The sequence below is a fragment of the Protobothrops mucrosquamatus genome, unplaced genomic scaffold (assembly GCF_001527695.2).
Source record: "Protobothrops mucrosquamatus isolate PMUCROS unplaced genomic scaffold, P.Mucros_1.0 scaffold2173, whole genome shotgun sequence".
NCBI lineage: Eukaryota > Metazoa > Chordata > Lepidosauria > Squamata > Viperidae > Protobothrops > Protobothrops mucrosquamatus.
In genome coordinates, this window is record NW_015388267.1 from 180659 (window position 1) to 200735 (window position 20077).

The following is a 20077-nucleotide window of genomic DNA, read 5'->3' on the forward strand; positions in this document are numbered from 1 at the left end:
CAAGGTTGAGAAACACTGGCTTAGCACAAGCCCTTGCTTAAAGGGCAACCGGCTCGATACGTTTAGCTTCCTTTTTAATCATGTCACACCGAACCCGGCCGCATCAGAAATGAAACTTCTGCCACTGGCAATACAGAATTATGTCTGCCCCATAAAACAATTCTTGCTCAGGAATAAAGTCGCAGTCATAAACTGGGTGACTTCAGAGGCCCGTCAAGGATGGGAGCAGAGCTCGTATCCTTTATGCCAGCTTTTTTTGAACAAGCTATTCTTAACTCTCTTTCTTCCCCTTCCATTCATGCTTTACAAGCTTTTTAATGCTGCAATTATGTAGGCCGTCCAGACAGTGATGGGTTTATTACTTTAATGCAATAACTGTGTTGCCAAGCAGCATCAGAGACACTTCTGAGAAGACACGGGGTGTGTAAAGATCACACTGCAGTAACCTAGCAGCCTCTCAGGCTGGGGTGTGTGTGTCAAATCTCTGAAGTGCAGATAGTCCTCGAACCACATTAGGACCACAACGGAGTGTGCCCCATTTTACGACCTCTTTTCCCACAGTTGTTAAGCGAATCCCTGCGGTTGTTAAGTGAATCATGCAGTCATTAAACGAGTCTGGCTTCCCCCGTTGACTTTGCTGGTTGGAAGCCAGAGGGGAAGGTCACAAAGGGTGATCCTGTGACCCCGGGACACGGCAACTTTCCTAAACACCAGCCAGTTGCCGAGTGCCTGAGTTCTGATCACGTGACCGTGGGGATGCTGCAACGGTTGTAAGTGTGAAAAACAGTCATCGGTCACTTTTTTCAGTGCCGTTGCAACTTTGAACTGTCACTAAATGAATGGTTGTAAGTTGAGGCTGTACCTTCTGCCATTCGTCCTACCTCTATGCTGTCCGGAGAGGCGTTGCTCCCGTCCCCGGGGGCGTCCAGGACTTCATCTTCTTGAAACATCGCTCGCTTATACTCCGCCATCTGAAGGGAGGAAAAAAAGTGAAAATAACACTGTGGCGGAAGATGCAAAAATAAAACTATTCCAGTCTCAAACCCATTCAGATCCTATCCTGTAGCTGCCCACGTGAAGAGATTTGGAAAAGTATAGGACAGGGGTAGGCAACCTTGGCTCTTTTATGACTCATGGACTTCAACTCCCAGAATTCCTGAGCCAGCATGGCTCAGCTTGGAAACCTCTCCCTTTCCCCTCAGCATGGCTGGCTCAGGAATTCTGGGAGTTGAAGTCCATGAGTCATAAAAGAGTCAAGGTTGCCTACCCCTGGTCTAAATTATCCCTTTAAAGAGCAACAGTTTCAGGGATTTATTATTATTAAGGTTGGTCGCACAGCCAACCAGATTATTAGACTGGATTTGGCATTTTTATCCACCTACAGGTAGTTCTCAACTTACGACCACAATCAAGCCCAAAATTTCCGTTGCTAAGCAAGACATTTGCTGAGTGAGTTTTTGTCCCATTTTATCACCTTTCTTGCCACGGTTGTTAAGGCAATCACAGCAGTTGTCAAGTTAGTAAACAAAACAAAACAAAAAACAGAAAAACAGGATTTTTAGTTTGCATGGCGTGCATGCCTGAAGATGTTGAGTTTTTAACTAGACCAGGGGTAGGCAACCTTGGCTCTTTTATGACTCGTGGACTTCAACTCCCAGAATTCCTGAGCCAGCTATGCTGAGGGAAAAGGGAGAGGTTTCCAAGCTGAGCCATGCTGGCTCAGGAATTCTGGGAATTGAAGTCCACGAGTCATAAAAGAGCCAAGGTTGCCTACCCCTGATTTAGACAAAGGCAACATTTTTCTACAGTACAAAAAAATCGTCCCCGATGTTCATCCAACAAGAGATGGAGCTTTTCCAGACAGGAGAATTGCAGAGAGGGAAAAGAATGCAAAGCTCCAACTTCTGCCTAATGTCACTTTTAAAACAGAAATTCTATTTTAAGAATGGCAATTCTAATTCTGCTAAGACAGAGGAAGAAGGAAAGGGAAGAACAACCGGACAGCCAGCAGCAAGATGGATAGACTCAGTTTGAGTGCCAGTTTGAATTTCACCCTTGGGAGATTTGAAAGAACAGCTTAGGGTTCGATCATCCTGGAGAAAAAAAATCTATGTGGTTGCTAGGAGTTCAAAAGCAATTTCACAGCACATAATTAATGTTTGAAAATTCTATGGAAGAGGTAGCTGGGGCCATCCATTCCTTGGCGTGTGTAGCCAAAGTGATATTACAAGAAATATTTTCACTCTATTTTTTTAAAAAAAAATAATAATAATTCACGCTACGGTTCTGTTTTATGGAAAGTGCATGCACTTTTTTTTTTTAAAGGCACAGTCTTCTAATGTGGGACAAGCTGCAACTGGTAGTTCTCAACTTTCAAACATTTGTTTAGCAACCATTCCAAGTTACAATGGCACGGAGGGAGGGAGGGAGGGAGGAAGGAAGGAAGGAAGGAAGGAAGGAAGGAAGGTGGGTAGATGGACGGGAGAGAGGGAGGGAGGGAGGAAAGGAAGGAAGGAAGGAAGGAAAGTGGGTAGATGAATGGGAGGGAGGGAGGGAGGAAAGAAGGAAGGAAGGAAGGAAGGAAGGAAGGAAGGAAGGAAGGAAGGAAGGAAGGAAGGAAGAAAAGGAGGAAGGAATATAGATTTTAGGAAACCTGGCTGAAGAAAGAACAGGCAAACGTGGAACTCATTTTGAATTGCATTGGCATTCATTTACTGTCAATCAATTTCCTATAGGAAGGAGGTACAGAAAACCCACTGATTCTTTTTTAATGAAGATGAGCAATTAAATAACCCCCACCTTTCTTTAAGCTTCTTGGTCCTTCTACACAATTTCCCCCCTCCCCAATTTTTAATTCTTTTAATATAGTGGAAGTATTAAAAATCACCCCTTTAAAATAAGAGAGCAAAGGATGTCTAAATTATCTGCCTGTTCCACCATTATCTCAACCTCTGGCGTGGTGATTCTTCCTTCTCCAGTGCAGTTCTTATATTTAAAAAGGATTACGTGCTCCGATTCCTTGCTCTGGTCTGCCCAAGTCGGTTTGTCAGACAGAAATCATTCAAGATAGATTCAGTGTGTGGCCCTCAGTGATTAATACTATTTGATTTGAACCGTTTCCAGGGAGCAAACTGAGTGAGTAAACAGAGAAAGTTAAGAGGATCTGGTTCAGCCAGTACGGCAGGCAAACTGAAGAGCATTCTTAATACATTTCATCTCTACTTGGCTAACCTGAGAACTTGAAAAAGATATAAGATGGGGGGGGGGGGAAGAGACTTTACTGATAAAACCTTAAGGAAAAGAAGTGAAAATGAAAAATACTGGCATCAGTCATCGTAATAGGCAATACGTCCAAACAACCAAAAACCTGCAACACTCCAAACAATCAACATGTCCAGGAAATGCAGCCTCGTGGTTATGTCTGGAGAACAAGACAGAACTTCAGAACAACAGAGTTGGAAGAGATCTTGGAGATCTTCTAATCCAACCCCCTGCTCAAGCAGGAGACCCTATCCAGGGGTACGCAACCTTGGCTCTTTTATGACTCGTGGACTTCAACTCCCAGAATTCCTGAGCCAGCCATGCTGAGGGGAAAGGGAGAGGTTTCCAAGCTGAGCCATGCTGGCTCAGGAATTCTGGGAGTTGAAGTCCACGAGTCATAAAAGAGCCAAGGTTGCCTACTCCTGCCCTATACCATACTAGACAAGTGGCTGTCCAATCTCTTCTTAAAACCTTCCAGTGATGGAGCTCCCACAACTTCTAGAGGCAAGTCATTCCACTGGTTAATTGTTCTCAGTGTCAGGAAATTTCTCCTTTGTTCTAGTTGCTTCCCTCCTTGATTAATTTCCACCCATTGCTTCTTGTCCTGCCTTCAGGTGCTTTGGAAAATAGGCTGACCCCCCCCCCCTTCTTTGTGGCAGCCCCTTAGATATTGGAACACTGCTATCCTGTCACCCCTAGTCCTTCTTTTCACTAGAATAGACAAACCCACTTCCTGCAATCATTCTTCATATGTTTTAGCTTCCAGCCCCTTAATTGTACCAGCACATTGTCATAATTCAGTGATGGAAAAGGATAAAGATCGATCAGCCCTACAAAATGAAGAGGTACAGCGGAAGCTGAAGGCATAGCAATTGTCGAAAGAAGCACAATGAAACCGAGGAGCAAAATGAGAGACATTACGCATCACTGATTCAAGAGCAGAAGTCGGGATGTCAACAGGCATAAAAAAAAAGGGCTTCCAAAAAAAAAAAAAGGAAAAGAGATACAGAAGAACAGGAAGCAGAATAGTGGATCCCTAAATGGAAGCAGCTGTATCTTACAAGAAGACAAAGAGAAAAGTTGAGAGTGCTGGTGACTCATTACTACGAGAAACAAAACACGCATGTGAAGACCAGATCTGGCTGTCAAAGCATACTATTTGCTAGGAACAAGGATCAGGGATGTGAGAGAATATATTAGGCACGTAAGATCAGGACCGAAAGATCAGGGCTGCACTTATGAATTTATTGCTAATCATGCCTATTCACAGGAATCTACTCAACTAATGCATTATCTTGGCGTCACTGGGGCCACCGGAATTCCAGAGGGATTCAACTTAGTCTGTTTGTGGCTCTATAGAAACTTTAGGCTGATTCCTCTTTTGATTCCTCCCCCCCCCCCCGTTACTTCTACAGAATACCTTCTAAAATTTATCAAATCTCATTGACAAGTTTTCCTTCTTGGTGATATAGAGGCAGATGAACAATTACAATGATACTTCCCTTGATTTTGAAAACACAGGAAGGACACTATAAGTGGCGACTCTTCCAGACGCTTCCCCAAATGCCTCTCCGGATGTCAATTCAGAGGAGGATGAACCAGTCCCAGGCACACCAGAAGGGGAGTTGGTCAATGGCTCCGAGTAGCCTGCTCAGATTCGGCTGAAGCACAGCTGCAGCAGGACAGCCTTGAGGCTTCAGGTGGGGAAAGCACACAGCTATAGCCGGTCAGTGATGATGCCTTCTGCACCTGATCCAAGAACAGGTAAGGCAGAGAGAAGGCAGGAGCAGAGAAGGTCAGCCAGACTATTTGCAAGAAGGCAGCTTCTTCCCTCTTGATGGGCTGCACCAGAAGCTGGCTATTTAGCACAGCAGACAGATGGAGACGATCCTGGGAATAATGTTTTCATTTCCTAGCTGTGTGTTTCCTGGTCATTGCGATCCCTGCCTTGCTTTGGATCGTGCCTCGAGAACTCTCTTGTGTTGTGTTTTTAATTTTGCCCGGTGGGTTTATCTTGTTTGGAAAACTTTCAAGTGCCTTGTGGACTCATTGGCCATTGCTCTGTGGACTAGCATTGGTCTGCTCTTGGCTGGACTTAATTGGGACAATTCTGGGGTTTTGGTCTTCCCTTGACGACCCCTTATAATTATTTAGGTCATTCGGTGACAATGTACACGGACACTCGACCTGTCGTGTGATGTCTTTGATCCCTGTGCCCACTAGAAGAGTACGGACAAAAGGTCAGACACCTTTATACCCAACAGGAACTGTACGTCGGTAAGTAAGTCGTCGACAAACTTCAATGTTACCGTGACTTTTTTTGGGTTGGAAATTCTGGTCCCAATTCTGGTTGAATAATAATAATAATAATAATAATAATAATAATAATAATAATAAAGTTGGAAGGGATCTTGGAGGTCATCTAGTCCAACCCCCTGCTCAGGCAGAAAACCTATACCATTTCGGACAAATGGCTGTCCAGTCTCTTCTTAAAAACTTCCAGGGTTGGAGCATTCACTGCTTCTGGAGGCAGGTTGTTCCACTGGTTAATTGTTCTAACTGTCAGGAAGTTTCTCCTTAGTTCTAGGTTGCTTCTCTCCTTGATTAGTTTCCATCCATTGCTTCTTGTCCTGCCTTCAGGCGCCTTGGAGAATAGCTTGATTCCCTCTTCTTTGGGGCAGCCCCCGAGATATTGGAACACTGCTATCATGTCTCCCCTCGTCCTTCTCTTCGTTAAACTAGACATACCCAATTCCAGCAACCGTTCCTTATATGCTTTAGCCTCCAGTCCCCTAATCACCTTATTACTCTTCTCTGCACTCTTTCTAGAGTCTCAACATCTTTTTTACATCGTGGTGACCAAAACTGGATGCAGTATTCCAAGTGTGGCCTTACCAAGGCGTTGTAAAGTGGTATTAATACTTCACGTGATCTTGATTCTATCCCTCTGTTAATGCAGCCCAGCACTGTGTTGGCTTTTTTGGCAGCTGCAGCACACCGCTGGCTCATATCTAAGTGATTGTCCACTAGGACTCCGGAGATCCCTCTCACAGTTACTACTACTGAGCAGTAGTCGAGGACTGCCTGTAAACTGGAAAGTGAAATCATGAATTAGCAGCTAGGCAATCAATACAGGTAAGTCCTCGCGTTACAACCATTCATTCAGCCATTTTTTGAAGTTATGACAGTGCTGAAGGAAGGAGCTTCGAAGTTCCATAAGACTTTCAGATATTCTTTGAGTAACGAAGGAAAAATTTGGGGAGCACTGCTGTAGGCAGTCTCAGGAGAAGCATCTTTTCAATTTTCTCTCTCCTCCAGTTTTTCTTTCCAGTTTCACCTCTCCTAGAAGGGAAGTTCGACTTAAAATCTTGATTTAAGGTGTAGAAATTGGCTGAGAGACTCAAAGAATCCCGGGACGAACCTTAAGACGAACGTGTGTTAATAATAATAAAAAACGAACTGATAAAGTAACGGACGAGTTACGATCAAGTTATTCGAACGAAGACAAAGAACCTACGGACACGGAGTGATTTAATTAAGAAGGAATTAAAGTATTATCTCCTAATTTGGGTGTTGCTGGTGTTTTTTCCCCCCTCTGTTCTTGCTTGCTTAGATGTATAACCAGCCTATGCCATAAAGATCCTTTGACACATGCTTTCCTCAGAGTGCTTACTGTGTGTTGCTGTTATGAGATCTATTATACATTCCATAAAAAATAATTAGCAAGAGCTGTGCTCATAAAGTACACAGTCCCTGAAGTTTATACGATAAAGCTCAAAGTATGGGAAATAAATGAGATGAGCTTCTACTTTGAGTACAGGAAGAGAAATATAATTTAATGGGTATAATGGAGACTTGATTACTTCCATCAGGGATGTGGAAAAATTTTTGGTGTATCCCAGATGGTTCTTTTTTCCTTTTTAGGAGATGTTGATCTGTTATTCTGGGAGTCTTTGTCATTTCCTAGAAATACATTGAATTAGTTTAGAGATACTTCAGAGATAATCTGGGTTAAAAAAAACCCCTGAAGAACGAATATTAGTTGGGGGCCTGGTATTACGAAGGAGGAGGAGGAGGAACTTATTTCCACAAACAAATGCAGGTCTTTTGAAGTCACTTAGATATGAGCCAGCCATGAGCTGCAGCTGCTAAAAAAGCCAACACAGTGCTAGGCTGCATTAACAGAGGGATAGAATCAAGATCACGTGAAGTACTAATACCACTTTACAAGGCCTTGGTAAGGCCACACTTGGAATACTGCATCCAGTTTTGGTCACCACGATGTAAAAAAGATGCTGATACTCTAGAAAGAGTACAGAGAAGAGCAACAAAGATGATTAGGGGACTGGAGGCTAAAACATAGAAGGAACGGTTGCTGGAATTGGGTGTGTCTAGTTTAACGAAGAGAAGGACGAGGGGGGACATGATAGCAGTGTTCCAATATCTCAGGGGCTGCCATAAAGAAGAGGGAGTCAAGCTATTCTCCAAGGTGCCTGAAGGCAGGACGAGAAGCAACGGATGGAAGCTAACCAAAGAGAGAAGCAACCTAGAACTAAGGAGAAACTTCCTGACAGTTAGAACAATTAACCAGTGGAACAACCAGCCTCCAGAAGCGGTGAATGCTCCAACACTGGAGGTTTTTAAGAAGAGACTGGACAGCCATTTGTCCAAAATGGTATAGGGTTTCCTGCCTGAGCAGGGGGTTGGACTAGATGACCTCCAAGGCCCCTTCCAACTTTATCACCACCACCACCATTATTATTATTATTATTATTATTATTATTATTATTATTATTATTATTATTATTATTATTATTATTATTATTATTATTATTAGCAGTGCAGGAGTGATGGATTCAAACTCTGAGGAACATGGTCCTTCCAGGAAATTCCTCACTTGCTTTGCTAACAAGGTTCTCCAAGGATGGTGGAAGGCAAAAGAGGATCAACTATTTTTGACTTGATGCTGCCTCCTAAGGAAGTTCCAATTCACAAAATGAAAGTCACAGAAACACTGGAAGAGTGCAGCCATGTAATGTTGGACTTCTTGATCCTAAGGGACACGAATGGCTGATTGAAGTTGCAAGTGTATTTTGGACTTCAAAAACCCAAATGTTAATAAACTTAGAGCAATATTCCATAGGAATATTAATGGCAGGAGACCCTAAGGGGGAAAGCAACTCAAGGCAGGTGGGAATTCCTAAAAAAGGAAATGAGTAGAAGCATAATTTTAAATGGATCTAATAGTAGGGGGCGGGGGGGGGGGAGAACGAAAGGCAACAGGAGAAACCAATGTAACTTCATAATAGGCTTGGTGAAGTTCTGAAGCAAACATACCACAGGCCTATTTGGTAAGGAAAGAAGATGATGGTCATCACAGAAAAGTATATTCAGATAGCTAGATATTAGAAAAATCAGCTGAAGTACGTGAAGGATTCTAAGAAAAAATATATAAATGGAAATAGAAATATGTAGTGAGACGAATGATCACTCTCTCTATCAGGGGTGTCCAACCTTGGCAACTTCAAGACCCATAGTATAGCTGGCTGGGGAATTCTGGGAGTTGAAGTCCCCGGGTCTTAAAGTTGCCAAGGTTGGACAACCCTGCTTACTATGGTAGCCTCCAAGAAAACAAAGATACGTTGATACATCAGTAGAATATCCAAATTGAAACTAACTGACGCAGAAAGGGTTAGCTAGGATACCCTGCTTGTCAGAATGCACTGCTGGGAGAGCTAATCATGGCCTAAGAACTTGAGGACATGCACTGTTTATTAACCTTGCGGAACAATAAGAGACCTGAAAGCTTTATTAGCCACCCCACTGTGGGCCCTCCTGGTTCCTATGCTTTCATCTTAAAAGTTCTCCACTATTTTCCAGTTTTCTCTCTGGAGGGAACATGAGGGTAAGGAAACTGGAAGGCAGGAAAGCAAGAATAACAGCTGAATCTGGAGATATCAAATGACATCGCTTTATAAACAACTCCATCTGCAAGAGCTGGATAGAGGCTCCACTCAGTATCTCTCCAGTTCCAGCAAAGGATCTGGTGATCCTTGACTTAGAATAGTTCCTTTAGGGACCATTCAGACTTACAACGGCGCTGAAAAAAAACACGGAGTTATGAGTGTTTTTCACACTTTGTAGGGAGAAGGACAAGCGAGAAGACCAGAATAAAGAAAACGGGTGCAGGATGGTAGTTTGGCAGAGGGAAGAAATGTGTCAATGCTGCTAACATCGGATGTTCTTGCTTGACAATATATGAAGATGCAGACATTTTCTATTTAACCCGTGTATTACTGTTAGAGTTACAATTAGACGGTACGGGAGGGGAGGTGGAAAAATGTGCTTGGGAACTAGTTAGCCATAACATCTCAGTAGTGTATTTTCAAGGTTAGTTGTAATACGAGGAGATAAATTGTGGCAGGTTATGGAACGGGAGGGAAAGTTCACACTTCAAACTAATTGGAGAATGTGATTAATGACTGTTAAATGAAGGAGTGAGTTATGCCTAGATATTGTGGAATGGGGGAGGAGAATTCAGATTTTGGCTTCTCTATGTACATGCCAAAGCTATGTTGCTATTAAAGATTCTTTAAGGAAAACAATGCCTCAAAGTTCTTTGAAGAACTTCTACTTTCGGAACCATGACAAAATGCACATTTTGGGGTCTTTCTACGTAGCTAGTCCTCAACTTGTCAGCTAGTCCAAGAGTTTGCGGAGTGACCCTTTCAAGGTTACAAGAGCACTGAAAGAAGCGACTTATGATCGTTTTTCACACTTATGACCGTTGCAGCATCCTCACGGTCATGTGATCAAAATTCAGAAGCTTGGCAACTGGTTCACATTTATGACGGTCACTGTGTCCCCGGGGTCCCCAGCAAAGTCAATGGGGAAGCCGGATTCACTTAACAACCATGTTACTAACAGCAAGGGATTCGCTTAACAACCCTGGCGAGAAAGGTCGTAAAGTGTGGCAAAATTCACTTAACAACTGTCTCGCTTAGCAATAGAAATGTTTGGGCTCCACCGTGGTCATAAGTTGAGGACCATCTGCCAGAGAGCGTAAAGGGCTGTGCGAATAACCTTGAGGAACAGGAGGAAGAACCACAGCCAAGTTAAGTCATTGCTCAGATAAGGGAAATTTGAGTCCGAAAGTGGAATGGGAACGGCATGAAAGCAACTCGGCATGCTGGCTGCGGAAATTCCGGAAGTTGAAATCCATACATTCTAAAGTTGTTGAGGTTAATAATAATAATAATAATAATAATAATAATAATAATAATAATAATAATAATAATAATAATAATAGGTAAGGACTCGATAGGTAGACAAAATGCCAAATCCAGTCTGAACATCTGGCTGACTGTGCGATGATCCATAATAATAATAATAATAATGATGATGATGATGATGATGATGTTGTTGTTGGAAGGAACCTTAGAGGTCATCTAGTCCAATCCCCTGAACATCTGGCTGACTGTGCGATGATCCATAATAATAATAATAATAATAATAATGATGATGATGATGATGATGATGATGTTGGAAGGAACCTTGGAGGTCATCTAGCCCAATCCCCTGAACATCTGGCTGACTGTGGGATGATCCATAATAATAATAATGATGATGATGATGATGATGGTGGTGGAAGGGACCTTGGAGGTCATCTAGTCCAACCCCCTGCTCAGGCAGGTTGAGAGAAGCACTCATCTGGTCAACTTGTTCCAAGTCCGAAAGAAGAGTTAATCAAGGTTCCTTTGAAGGATTCTTCAGTACAGGTAGTCCTCGATTTACAACGGTTTATTGACCGTCCAAAGTTACAACGGCACTGAAAAAAGCAACTTATGGCTACTTTTCACACACAAGAGCCTTGCAGTCACGTGATCAAAATTCAGACACTTGGCAACCAATTCATATTTTTGATGGTTGCAGTGTCCCGGGGTCAGGTGATCCTCTTTTGAGACCTTTTCACGAGCGGTCAATGGGGAAGCCAGATTCATTGAACGACTGTGTTACTAATTTAACAACTGCAGCCATTCACTGGGACAAGAAAGGTCATAAAATGGGGCAAAACTCACTTAACAACTCTCTTGCTTAGCAACAGAAATCCTGGTAAGCTATTGTGGTCGTAAGTCGAGGACTACGGTACCTGCACGTTGCTTGACTGTAAATATGTGGGATGTTTTTCTTAAACTTTTCCCTCCCGAGGGCAGTGTTTAGGAAACGCCTTTGGGGTTATCTGAGTCTAAATTGTTACGGTTATGCAAGTGCCAGTATCTTCTTGGCTGGGTGGAGCTCAAAGCGAGCTGGGTTTCTCCAAATGGAAAACATCTATTGGAAAACATTTAAAGGGGCTACAAAAACACTTTATCTTAATCAATGTGCTTAATCAACTAATAATAATAATAAAGTTGGAAGGGACCTTGGAGGTTATCAAGTCCAACCCCCTGCTCAGGCAGGAAACCCTACACCATTTCGGACAAATGGCTGTCCAGTCTCTTCTTAAAAACTTCCAGTGTTGGAGCATTCACTGCTTCTGGAGGCAGGTTGTTCCACTGGTTAATTGTTCTAACTGTCAGGAAGTTTCTCCTTAGTTCTAAGTTGCTTCTTGTCCTGCCCTCAGACGTTTTGGAAAATAGCTTGACTCTGTCTTCTTTGGGGCAGCCCCTGAGATATTGGAACACTGCTATCATGTCCCCCCTCATCCTTCTCTTCAAAAAAAGCCTACAACATCCAGTATTCCCAGGCGGTCTCCCACCCAAGTACTAACCAGACCTGACCCTGCTTAGCTTCCAAGATCAGACGGTATCGGGCACGTTCAGGGTAGTATGGCCGTGGACTGATACAAAAGAATACAGATAATTGGGATGACTCCTCCGGACATTTCTCCAGATCACCAGATGTCAGCTCGAAGGAAGAGGAACACTTCCAGGCACATCTGGAGGGGAACTGGTCAATGGCTCCAAGCAGCCATCTGAGAGGGATTTGGCTGATGCACAGCTGCAGGGCAGCCCTGAGGCTTCAGGTGGGGAAAGCACGCAGCTGCAGCCAGTCAGTCATAAGGAAGAGGAACTGTCTTCTGCACCTGATGTCAACTTTAAGAATGAGCAGGGCTACAGCCATTTTTCGTTCTCATTCCTAGTTGACACATAGCACGGAGGGAGCAGGGTGGCCAGGTGATGCACTAGACCAGGGTAGGCAACCTTGGCTCTTTTATGACTCATGGACTTCAACTCCCAGAATTCCTGAGCCAGCATGGCTCAGCTTGGAAACCTCTCCCTTTCCCCTCAGCGTGGCTGGCTCAGGAATTCTGGGAGTTGAAGTCCACAAATCATAAAAGAGCCAAGGTTGCCTACCCCTGCACTAGACAAAACAGACTTTCTCTCTCGGACTTTCTCTCATGGGAACCAAGGTCATCGGCTGCTCCTGAGACTGCGGGCTGGGCGTTTCATGAAAAGCCCGCCAACAAGCTGAATGGGGGAACGTAGTTGCTTTCATAGCCTTTTTGTTGTTAGTTGCGAAGTCGTGTCCGACCCATCACGACCCCATGGACAACGTTCCTCCAGGCCTTCCTGTCCTCTACCATCTTCTGGAGTCCATTTAAGCTCACGCCTACTGCTTCCGTGACTCCATCCAGCCACCTCATTCTCTGTCGTCCCCTTCTTCTCTTGCCCTCCATCTTTCCCAGCATGAGGCTCTTCTCCAGTGAGTCCTTCCTTCTCATTAGGTGGCCAAAGTACATGAGTTTCAACTTCAGGATCTGGCCTTCTAAAGAGCAGTCAGGGTTGACCTCCTCTAGGACTGACCGGTTTGATCGCCTTGCAGTCCAGGGGACTCGCAGGAGTCTTCTCCAGCACCAAAGTTCAAAGGCCTCAATTCTTTGGCGCTCAGCCTTTCTTATGGTCCAACTTTCACACCTCGAGGGATTTATTAACTTTGTATTGGGGAATTGTTATGCATCTCTTCAGACTTGGTTTCACTTTTGAAGTGCCGATACTTTGTATCAATAAACGTGTTCTTTGAGGAATTTGCAAGCCTCGGAGTTCTGCTTTATTTGTCTCTGTCGATCGGAACCCTGACACCTGATCTGAGAACATTAGGGCAGAGAAAAGGCAGGAGCAGAAAAGGTCAGCCAGATTACTCTTGAGGAGGCAGCCTCGCCCTTTCTTGGTGGGAGTTGGCTATTTGGCGCAGCAGACAGATGGAGGCAATGCTGGGAACAACCTCTTGGTTTCCTAGCTGTGTGTTTTCTGGCCCTTATGATTCCCGCCTTGCTTTGGATTGACACCATGCCTTGACTTGGATTGTGCCTTGGGAACCCTCTTGTATTGTGGATTTAATTTTGCCTGGTGGGTTTATTTTGATGGGGGAAATTTCAAGCGCCATTGGCCATTGCTCTATGAACTAGCATTTGTCTGCTTGTGGCTGGACTTAATTGGGACAGTTCTGGGTTTTTAGTGAAAGCGGTTGTAGGGAAATATTAATAAACCCACTAAACCACAGTTACAGAAACAGTATTTGTGTGTGTGTGTGTGTGTGTGTGTGAGCAGGACAGCGCAATAGACCTTGACTTGCCACAGTTCATTTAGTGACTTTATAGTTACAACGGCACGGAAAAAAAGTGACTTATGACCATTTTTCACGCTTACAACCGTTGCAGCATCCCCACAGTCATGTGATCAAAATTCAGATGCTTGGCAACTGACTCGTATTTATGACGGTGGCAGTGCCTCAGGGTCATGTGATCCCCTTTTGCAAACTTCGAACAAGCCACGTCAATGGGGAAGCCAAATTCACTTCACAACCATATTACTAACTGCAGTGATTCACTTAACAACTGTTGCAAGTAAGGTTGTAAAACGGGGCAAAACTCACTTAGCAATTGTCTTGCCGAGCAATGAAAATGTTGGGTTTAAATTTTGGTGCTAAGACAAACACAACCCGTATTTGTAACTGAAGGCTGAACTGTGGGGTCCTTGTTGCTCTCCGAGCTTGGTGGTTTTCTTGCAAAATGTTTCCTTACCAAACCAGGTAACACCGTGGGTGCTGATGATGTTCCCTAGTTTGGTAATGAGACGTCTGCAAGAAAACCACCAAGCCCAGAGAGCAACAAGGACTCCTCATGCTGGGAATTGTCCAAGCGATCCTAGGATTCACCAGCAACCATGTCTAGACAGAAGCTCTTCAACCGTCTATAATACTCACCGTTGTCTTTTGCAGTGTAAAAAACTGATTCACAGGCCGCTTTATTATTTTCCGCCACCAGCCTGTATTTACGCTGCTGTTTCTAATTTGCAGAAATGGTCCGATTACTTTGCAGATAGAACAGGCTTTTCATGAACCTCTCTTCTTTCAGCGCTCGGTCATTCAAAACCCGCCTCTCGCCCTTCCTTGCGTCGAAGGCTCAACCGTCTCCATTCATTCTTCTCAATTTCTTCCCTCCATCTGAATTTGAGAATAAGTTCTTTCTGTCCTCCGCAGGGCTATTTGTGAAGCCCGCATCTTCCACAGTTCATCGCCCTTAGCAATCTGGGGTTTTTTATTGGGTTGGCTCCCAAAAAAACTTATCAAAGACTTTTTTTTTTTTTTTAGTGAATTTTCTGGGTTTTTAAAAGCCGGCAACTCAAAGACTGAAAGAACAGTTCGTGCTGTTAATACACTAAGTCTGTATATAAAGTGATTCATACATCTTTCTTTCAGGTACAGGTAGTTGACTTATGACCGTAATTGGGACTGGAACTTCTGTTGCTAACCAACGTGGTTGTTAGGCAGGTTGCGTTCGATTTTACGATCTTGCTTGCTATACCCTGATGAGGCAAATCTGGTTTCCCCTAATGACTTTCCTTGTTGGAAGCTCTCTGGGAACGGTGATCATGTGATCCCGGGATGCTGCCACCATCTTAAATCCATGCCAGTTGCCAAGTGCCTGATTTGCAATCCCATGACCACGGGGATGTTGCGACGGTCGTGAATCTTGAGGACCGGTTGCAAGCTGTATTTTTCAGCACTGTTGTACTTTGTCTATTTATGTATTTATGACAGTTGGGTTGTCCCAGTATAATAATAATAAAGGGACCTTGGAGGTCTTCTAATCCAACCCTCTGCTTAGGCAGGAAACCCTATGCCAGGGGTCTTCAAACCTGGCCCTTTTATGACTTGTGGAATTCAACTCTCAGAATTCAGCGTGCACTCTGGCTGAGGAATTCTGGGAGTTGAAGTCCACAACTCATAAAAGGGCCAAGTTTGAAGACCGCTTCCCTATACCATTTCAGACAAATGGCTGTCCAGTCTCTTCTTAAAAACTTCCAATGTTGGAGCATTCACCGCTTCTGGAGGCAAGTTGTTCCACTGATTAATTGTTCTAACTGTCAAGAAATTTCTGCTTAGTTCTAGTTTGCTTCTCTCTTTGGTTAGTTTCCATCAACTGCTTCTTGTCCTGCCTTTTGGTGCTTTGGAGAATAGCTTGACTCCCTCTTCTTTGTGGCAGCCCCTGGGATATTGGAACACTGCTATCATGTCCCCCCTCGTCCTTCTCTTCATTAAACTAGACATACCCAATTCCAGCAACTGTTCCTTATATGTTTTAGCCTCCAGTCCCCTAATCATCTTTGTTGCTCTTCTCTGTACTCTTTCTAGAGTCTCGACATCTTTTTTACATCGTGGTGACCAAAACTGGATGCAGTATTCCAAGGGTGGCCTTACCAAGGCATTGTAAAGTGGTATTAATACTTCACGTGATCTTGATTCTGTTCCTCTGTTAATGCATCCCAGCACTGTGTTGGCCTTTTTGGCAGCTTTGATTGTCCACTAGGACTCCAAGATCCCTCTCACAGTTGCTACTATTGAGTAAGATACCACCTATACTATACCTGTACATTTGGTTTTTCTTGCCTAGATGTAGAACCTTGCTTTTTTCACCACTGAATTTCATTTTGTTAGATAGCGCCCAGTGTTCAAGTCTGTCAAGATCCTTCTGTATCTTAAGCCAGTCTTCTGGAGTCATGTGATCACCACTTGTAACCTTCCCACCCAAGCTTCCAACAAGCAAAGTCAATGGGAGAAGCCAGATTCGCTTAACAACCGCATGATTCATTTAACAACAGCAGTGATTCATTTAACAACCATGGCAAAAAAGCTCATAAAATGAGGCACAAATCCCTTAAAAACTGCCTTGCTTGGCAACAGAAATTTTGGGCTCAGTTGTGGTGCAAATCAAGGACTACCTCTAGCTCAGCAGAAACTGGAATAAGGAAGGAGAAAGGGGGCAGGAGAAAAAAAATGTAATTTCTCCTGTCCCTTTCTCCTTCCTTATTCCCATTTCTACTAAGCTACAGGTAGTGTAGCTCAGTAAATATTATATTCGTGATAAGATATGATAAAGAAATTCATTGCAGGTAGTCCTCAACTTACAACAGTTCATTTTGTGACCGTTCGAAGTTACAACAACACTGAAAAAGGTGACTTTATGACCATTTTTCATACTTATAACCGTTGCAGCTTCCCCATGGTCATGTGATTTACATTCAGAGGTTTGACAACTGGGCCAAGAAAAATCGTAAAATGGCGCAAAGCTCACTTAACAAATTTCACCCATAGCTACATAAATTTTTGGCTCAATTGTGGTCGTAGGTTTTTCACACTTACGATCCGCTGCAGCATCCTTGGCAAGAAAAATCAATGGGGAAGCCAAATGCACTTAACCGAAAAGGTCAACACAGTGCTGGGCTGCATTAACAGAGGGATAGAATCAAGATCACGTGAAGTGTTAATACCACTTTACAATGCCTTGGTAAGGCCACACTTGGAATACNGCATCCAGTTTTGGTCACCACGATGTAAAAAAGATGTTGAGACTCTAGAAAGAGTACAGAGAAGAGCAACAAAGATGATTAGGGGACTGGAGGCTAAAGCATATAAGAAATGGCTGCTAGAATTGGGTATGTCTAGTTTAACGAAGGACGAGGGGGGACATGATAGCAATGTTCCAATATCTCAGGGGTTGCCCCAAAGAAGAGGGAGTCAAGCTATTTTCCAAAGCGCCTGAAGGCAGGACAAGAAGCAACGGATGGAAACTAATCAAGGAGAGAAGCAACCTAGAACTAAGGAGAAACCTCCTGACAGTTAGAACAATTAACCAGTGGAACAACCTGCCTCCAGAAGTGGTGAATGCTCCAACACTGGAAGTTTTTAAGAAGAGACTGGACAGCCATTTGTCTGAAATGGTATAGGGTTTCCTGCCTGAGCAGGGGGTTGGACTAGATGACCTCCAAGGTACCTTCCAACTTTTTATTATTATTATTCTTGTTGTTGTTGCTGCTGCTGCTGTTGTTATTCCTAAAGGAAACCAACCCTGGCTGTTCTTTGGAAGGAGAGATCCTGAAGCTAAAACTCAAATCCTTTGGCCACCTAATGAGAAGAGAGGATTCCCTGGAGAAGACCCCAATGGTGGGAAAGACGGAAGGCAAAAGAGGAAAAGGATGGCAGAGGATAAGCTGTCTAGTGTCCTCGACGCAATGAACATGAATTTGGGCAAACTCTGGGAGGCAGCGCACCACAGGGGAGGTTATCCATGGGGTCAGGAAGAGTCAGACATGACTTAGCAAGTGAACCACAACAACAATAACCTGACAATCAAGCCCACTGAGATTGTTAAGAAAGCAGGGTCTGTTCCAGAAAAAGAAGACCGAGGCAAGACCTGAGAATCGTGCATTGAGTAGGAAAGGATCAATGAACTGAAACTTTAAAAAAAAAAAAAGATTCAGGATGATTAGGAAGAATGTCTAATTAGGCAGAAGCTGGTAAGAAGTCAACCGTCTTCCTAACAAGAGACTTGGGCCCCCTTCCCCATTGCTGGCAGGTTTTCAAATGGGGACTGTGTGTGTGTGTGGGGGGGGAAGGACTGCTGAAGATGGTTAAGTGGCTTCTCCCCCTGAACAGAGATCGGAGCAGTTCATCTTTACAGTCTAAATCAGTGGTTCTCAACCTGTGGGTAGGGACCCCATTTGGGGTCCATCGACCATTTCACGGGGGTCGCCAAGCAAGGCTGTCCGCCATTTTTTTTGTCCGCCATTTTTTCTCCCCTTTTCCGGCAGGTGCCTTACCTCCCTTGGGCTGGGCCAGCTGGTGGTCGGCCTGCTCCGTCTCTGCCGCTTGCCAGCTACGCCTCGGCCGGCGCAGGGGGCGGAACCACGCATGCGTGGCGCTCCCGGGCAGGGAAAGTCCTCAACTTACAACCGGTTGGGTAGTCCTCGACTTACGACCGGTTTAGTCCTCGACTTATGACCAGGTTAGTCCTCAACTTACGACCGGTTTAGTCCTCGACTTACGACCGGTTGGGGGTCGCGGCATTAAAAACGTTGAGAACCACTGGCTTAGGGTGAACTGAATCTTGCTCCAGAACTGAACCACGATTCCAACAAACCGCTTTAGATCAGCATCAAACTCTGGTTTGTTTGTTTTTTTAATCCAGAGCCCACCAGCGTCAAAAGTTCGGGATCGCCCACGTCTCTCCAGCTGGCAACTGCCCAACTAGCCCCCTGGCAATCAGAAGACCACGGCGCACCCCCTCTGAACCCTCACCCACCCTTGATACCACGGGACGGGCTTATTAATGCTCCGTTCTCAATCGGGCCCGGAAGAGGGGCCACCGCAAGGGACGGAAGGGGAGCTGTAGGCGCGGTGCAAACCAAGGCTAGGCGGGCATCCGAAACGAGGGCTAGCTTATGCCCCTCGTGTCCCGGGGATCCATCCCAAGGAAGGACTCAAAGCGGCCGGGGGGGGGGGCGGGCTGGAAAAAAGAGTCCACGCTCCACAGCCCCCCCCCCCCACAACCTGCAAGCGCGGAGCGGGGCGCAGGCATGCGCGTCCCGGGTTCAAGAGCAGCCACGCTCGAGATCCCCCAGTGTAGTGCCTGGGCACGAGTGGCTGGGTGGGCGAGGAATAAAAGTGGCGGGCAATTGCGTTGCCTTCCCCCCTAAAGCGCCCCCACCTTCGGCGGGGCAGGTAGCGCACCGCGGCTCCTTTGCCTGCGCAAGCACCACCCCCCCACCAGACCCCCCCGGCCCGGCCCGGTTCGGCCCGGCCCTGGACTGCGCTGTGCTCTTGCAAAACAAGCCCGTCCTCGGCCGAAAGCGGCGGCCGGCGTCGCTACTCACGTTGTTGCCGAGCTCCTGGAGAGCCACCGCGCTCATGCTGGCGATCCGGAGGAAGAGGAGCCGGCCGCTGCCTCCTACCTCGGGAGCCAGCCGGGGGCGAGCCGGGCAGGGGCGGTGGCGGCGGCGTCGGCGGCGTCCGGCGCGCGGGCCATGCGGAGCCGCTCCGCCAGGGGGCCGCCGACCGGCAGCCAGCCGGCCTGCCTGCCTCGAGTCCCTGCCGGAGAGCGCCGCGGATGGGTCTGCGATGCCGCCGCCGCCAATGCCGCCAATGCCCGGGGAGGGCAAGGTTAGCGCGCTCGGGGCCGCGCCCTGCACTGCAGCCTCCGCCTGCTCGGGTCGCCGGCCGCGGGCCCAGCTGCCGCCCGGCCGAGCTAAAGGACTTTGGGTGGGTGGGTGGGGGGACCCCCCGCGCGTTTCCCCAGCCCTCGCCCGCGCTTCTCTTGCCCTTTCGGCCGCCCACCTGGCCGGCCGGGTCGCCTTGCCGGAGAATGGCCGTCTTAGCGCGAGATCGCCATCTCAAGTTTCAAGTCCTCATGGTTGCGGAACGGCCGCGCGCTCGTTTCTCCTCCCCCCCCCCGTCCCCTTCCGCCGACCCAAACCCCCTTCGTGGCGATTGAGGGCTGGGGCGGAGGATGCTTTTAAGGGGGGGGGTGGCCCCGGCG

The 20077-nt window shown here is 45.9% G+C and overlaps 1 protein-coding gene and 1 pseudogene across 1 annotated transcript in view; both read right to left on the reverse strand.

The window, feature by feature from the left end:
• The window catches only part of ECE2 (endothelin converting enzyme 2), a 92265-nt gene extending 72835 nt beyond the window's left edge, over positions 1-19430 (reverse strand). The window contains exons 1-2 of the mRNA XM_015824264.1: positions 19416-19430; positions 882-971 (exon numbers count right to left, since the gene is read on the reverse strand). Coding sequence (XP_015679750.1) covers positions 882-971 — 90 coding nt within the window. The 5' untranslated portion in view covers positions 19416-19430. The remainder of the gene's footprint in view (positions 1-881; positions 972-19415) is intronic.
• LOC114923158 lies at positions 11983-12101 on the reverse strand (annotated as a pseudogene).
• Positions 19431-20077: the final 647 nt, after the last annotated feature.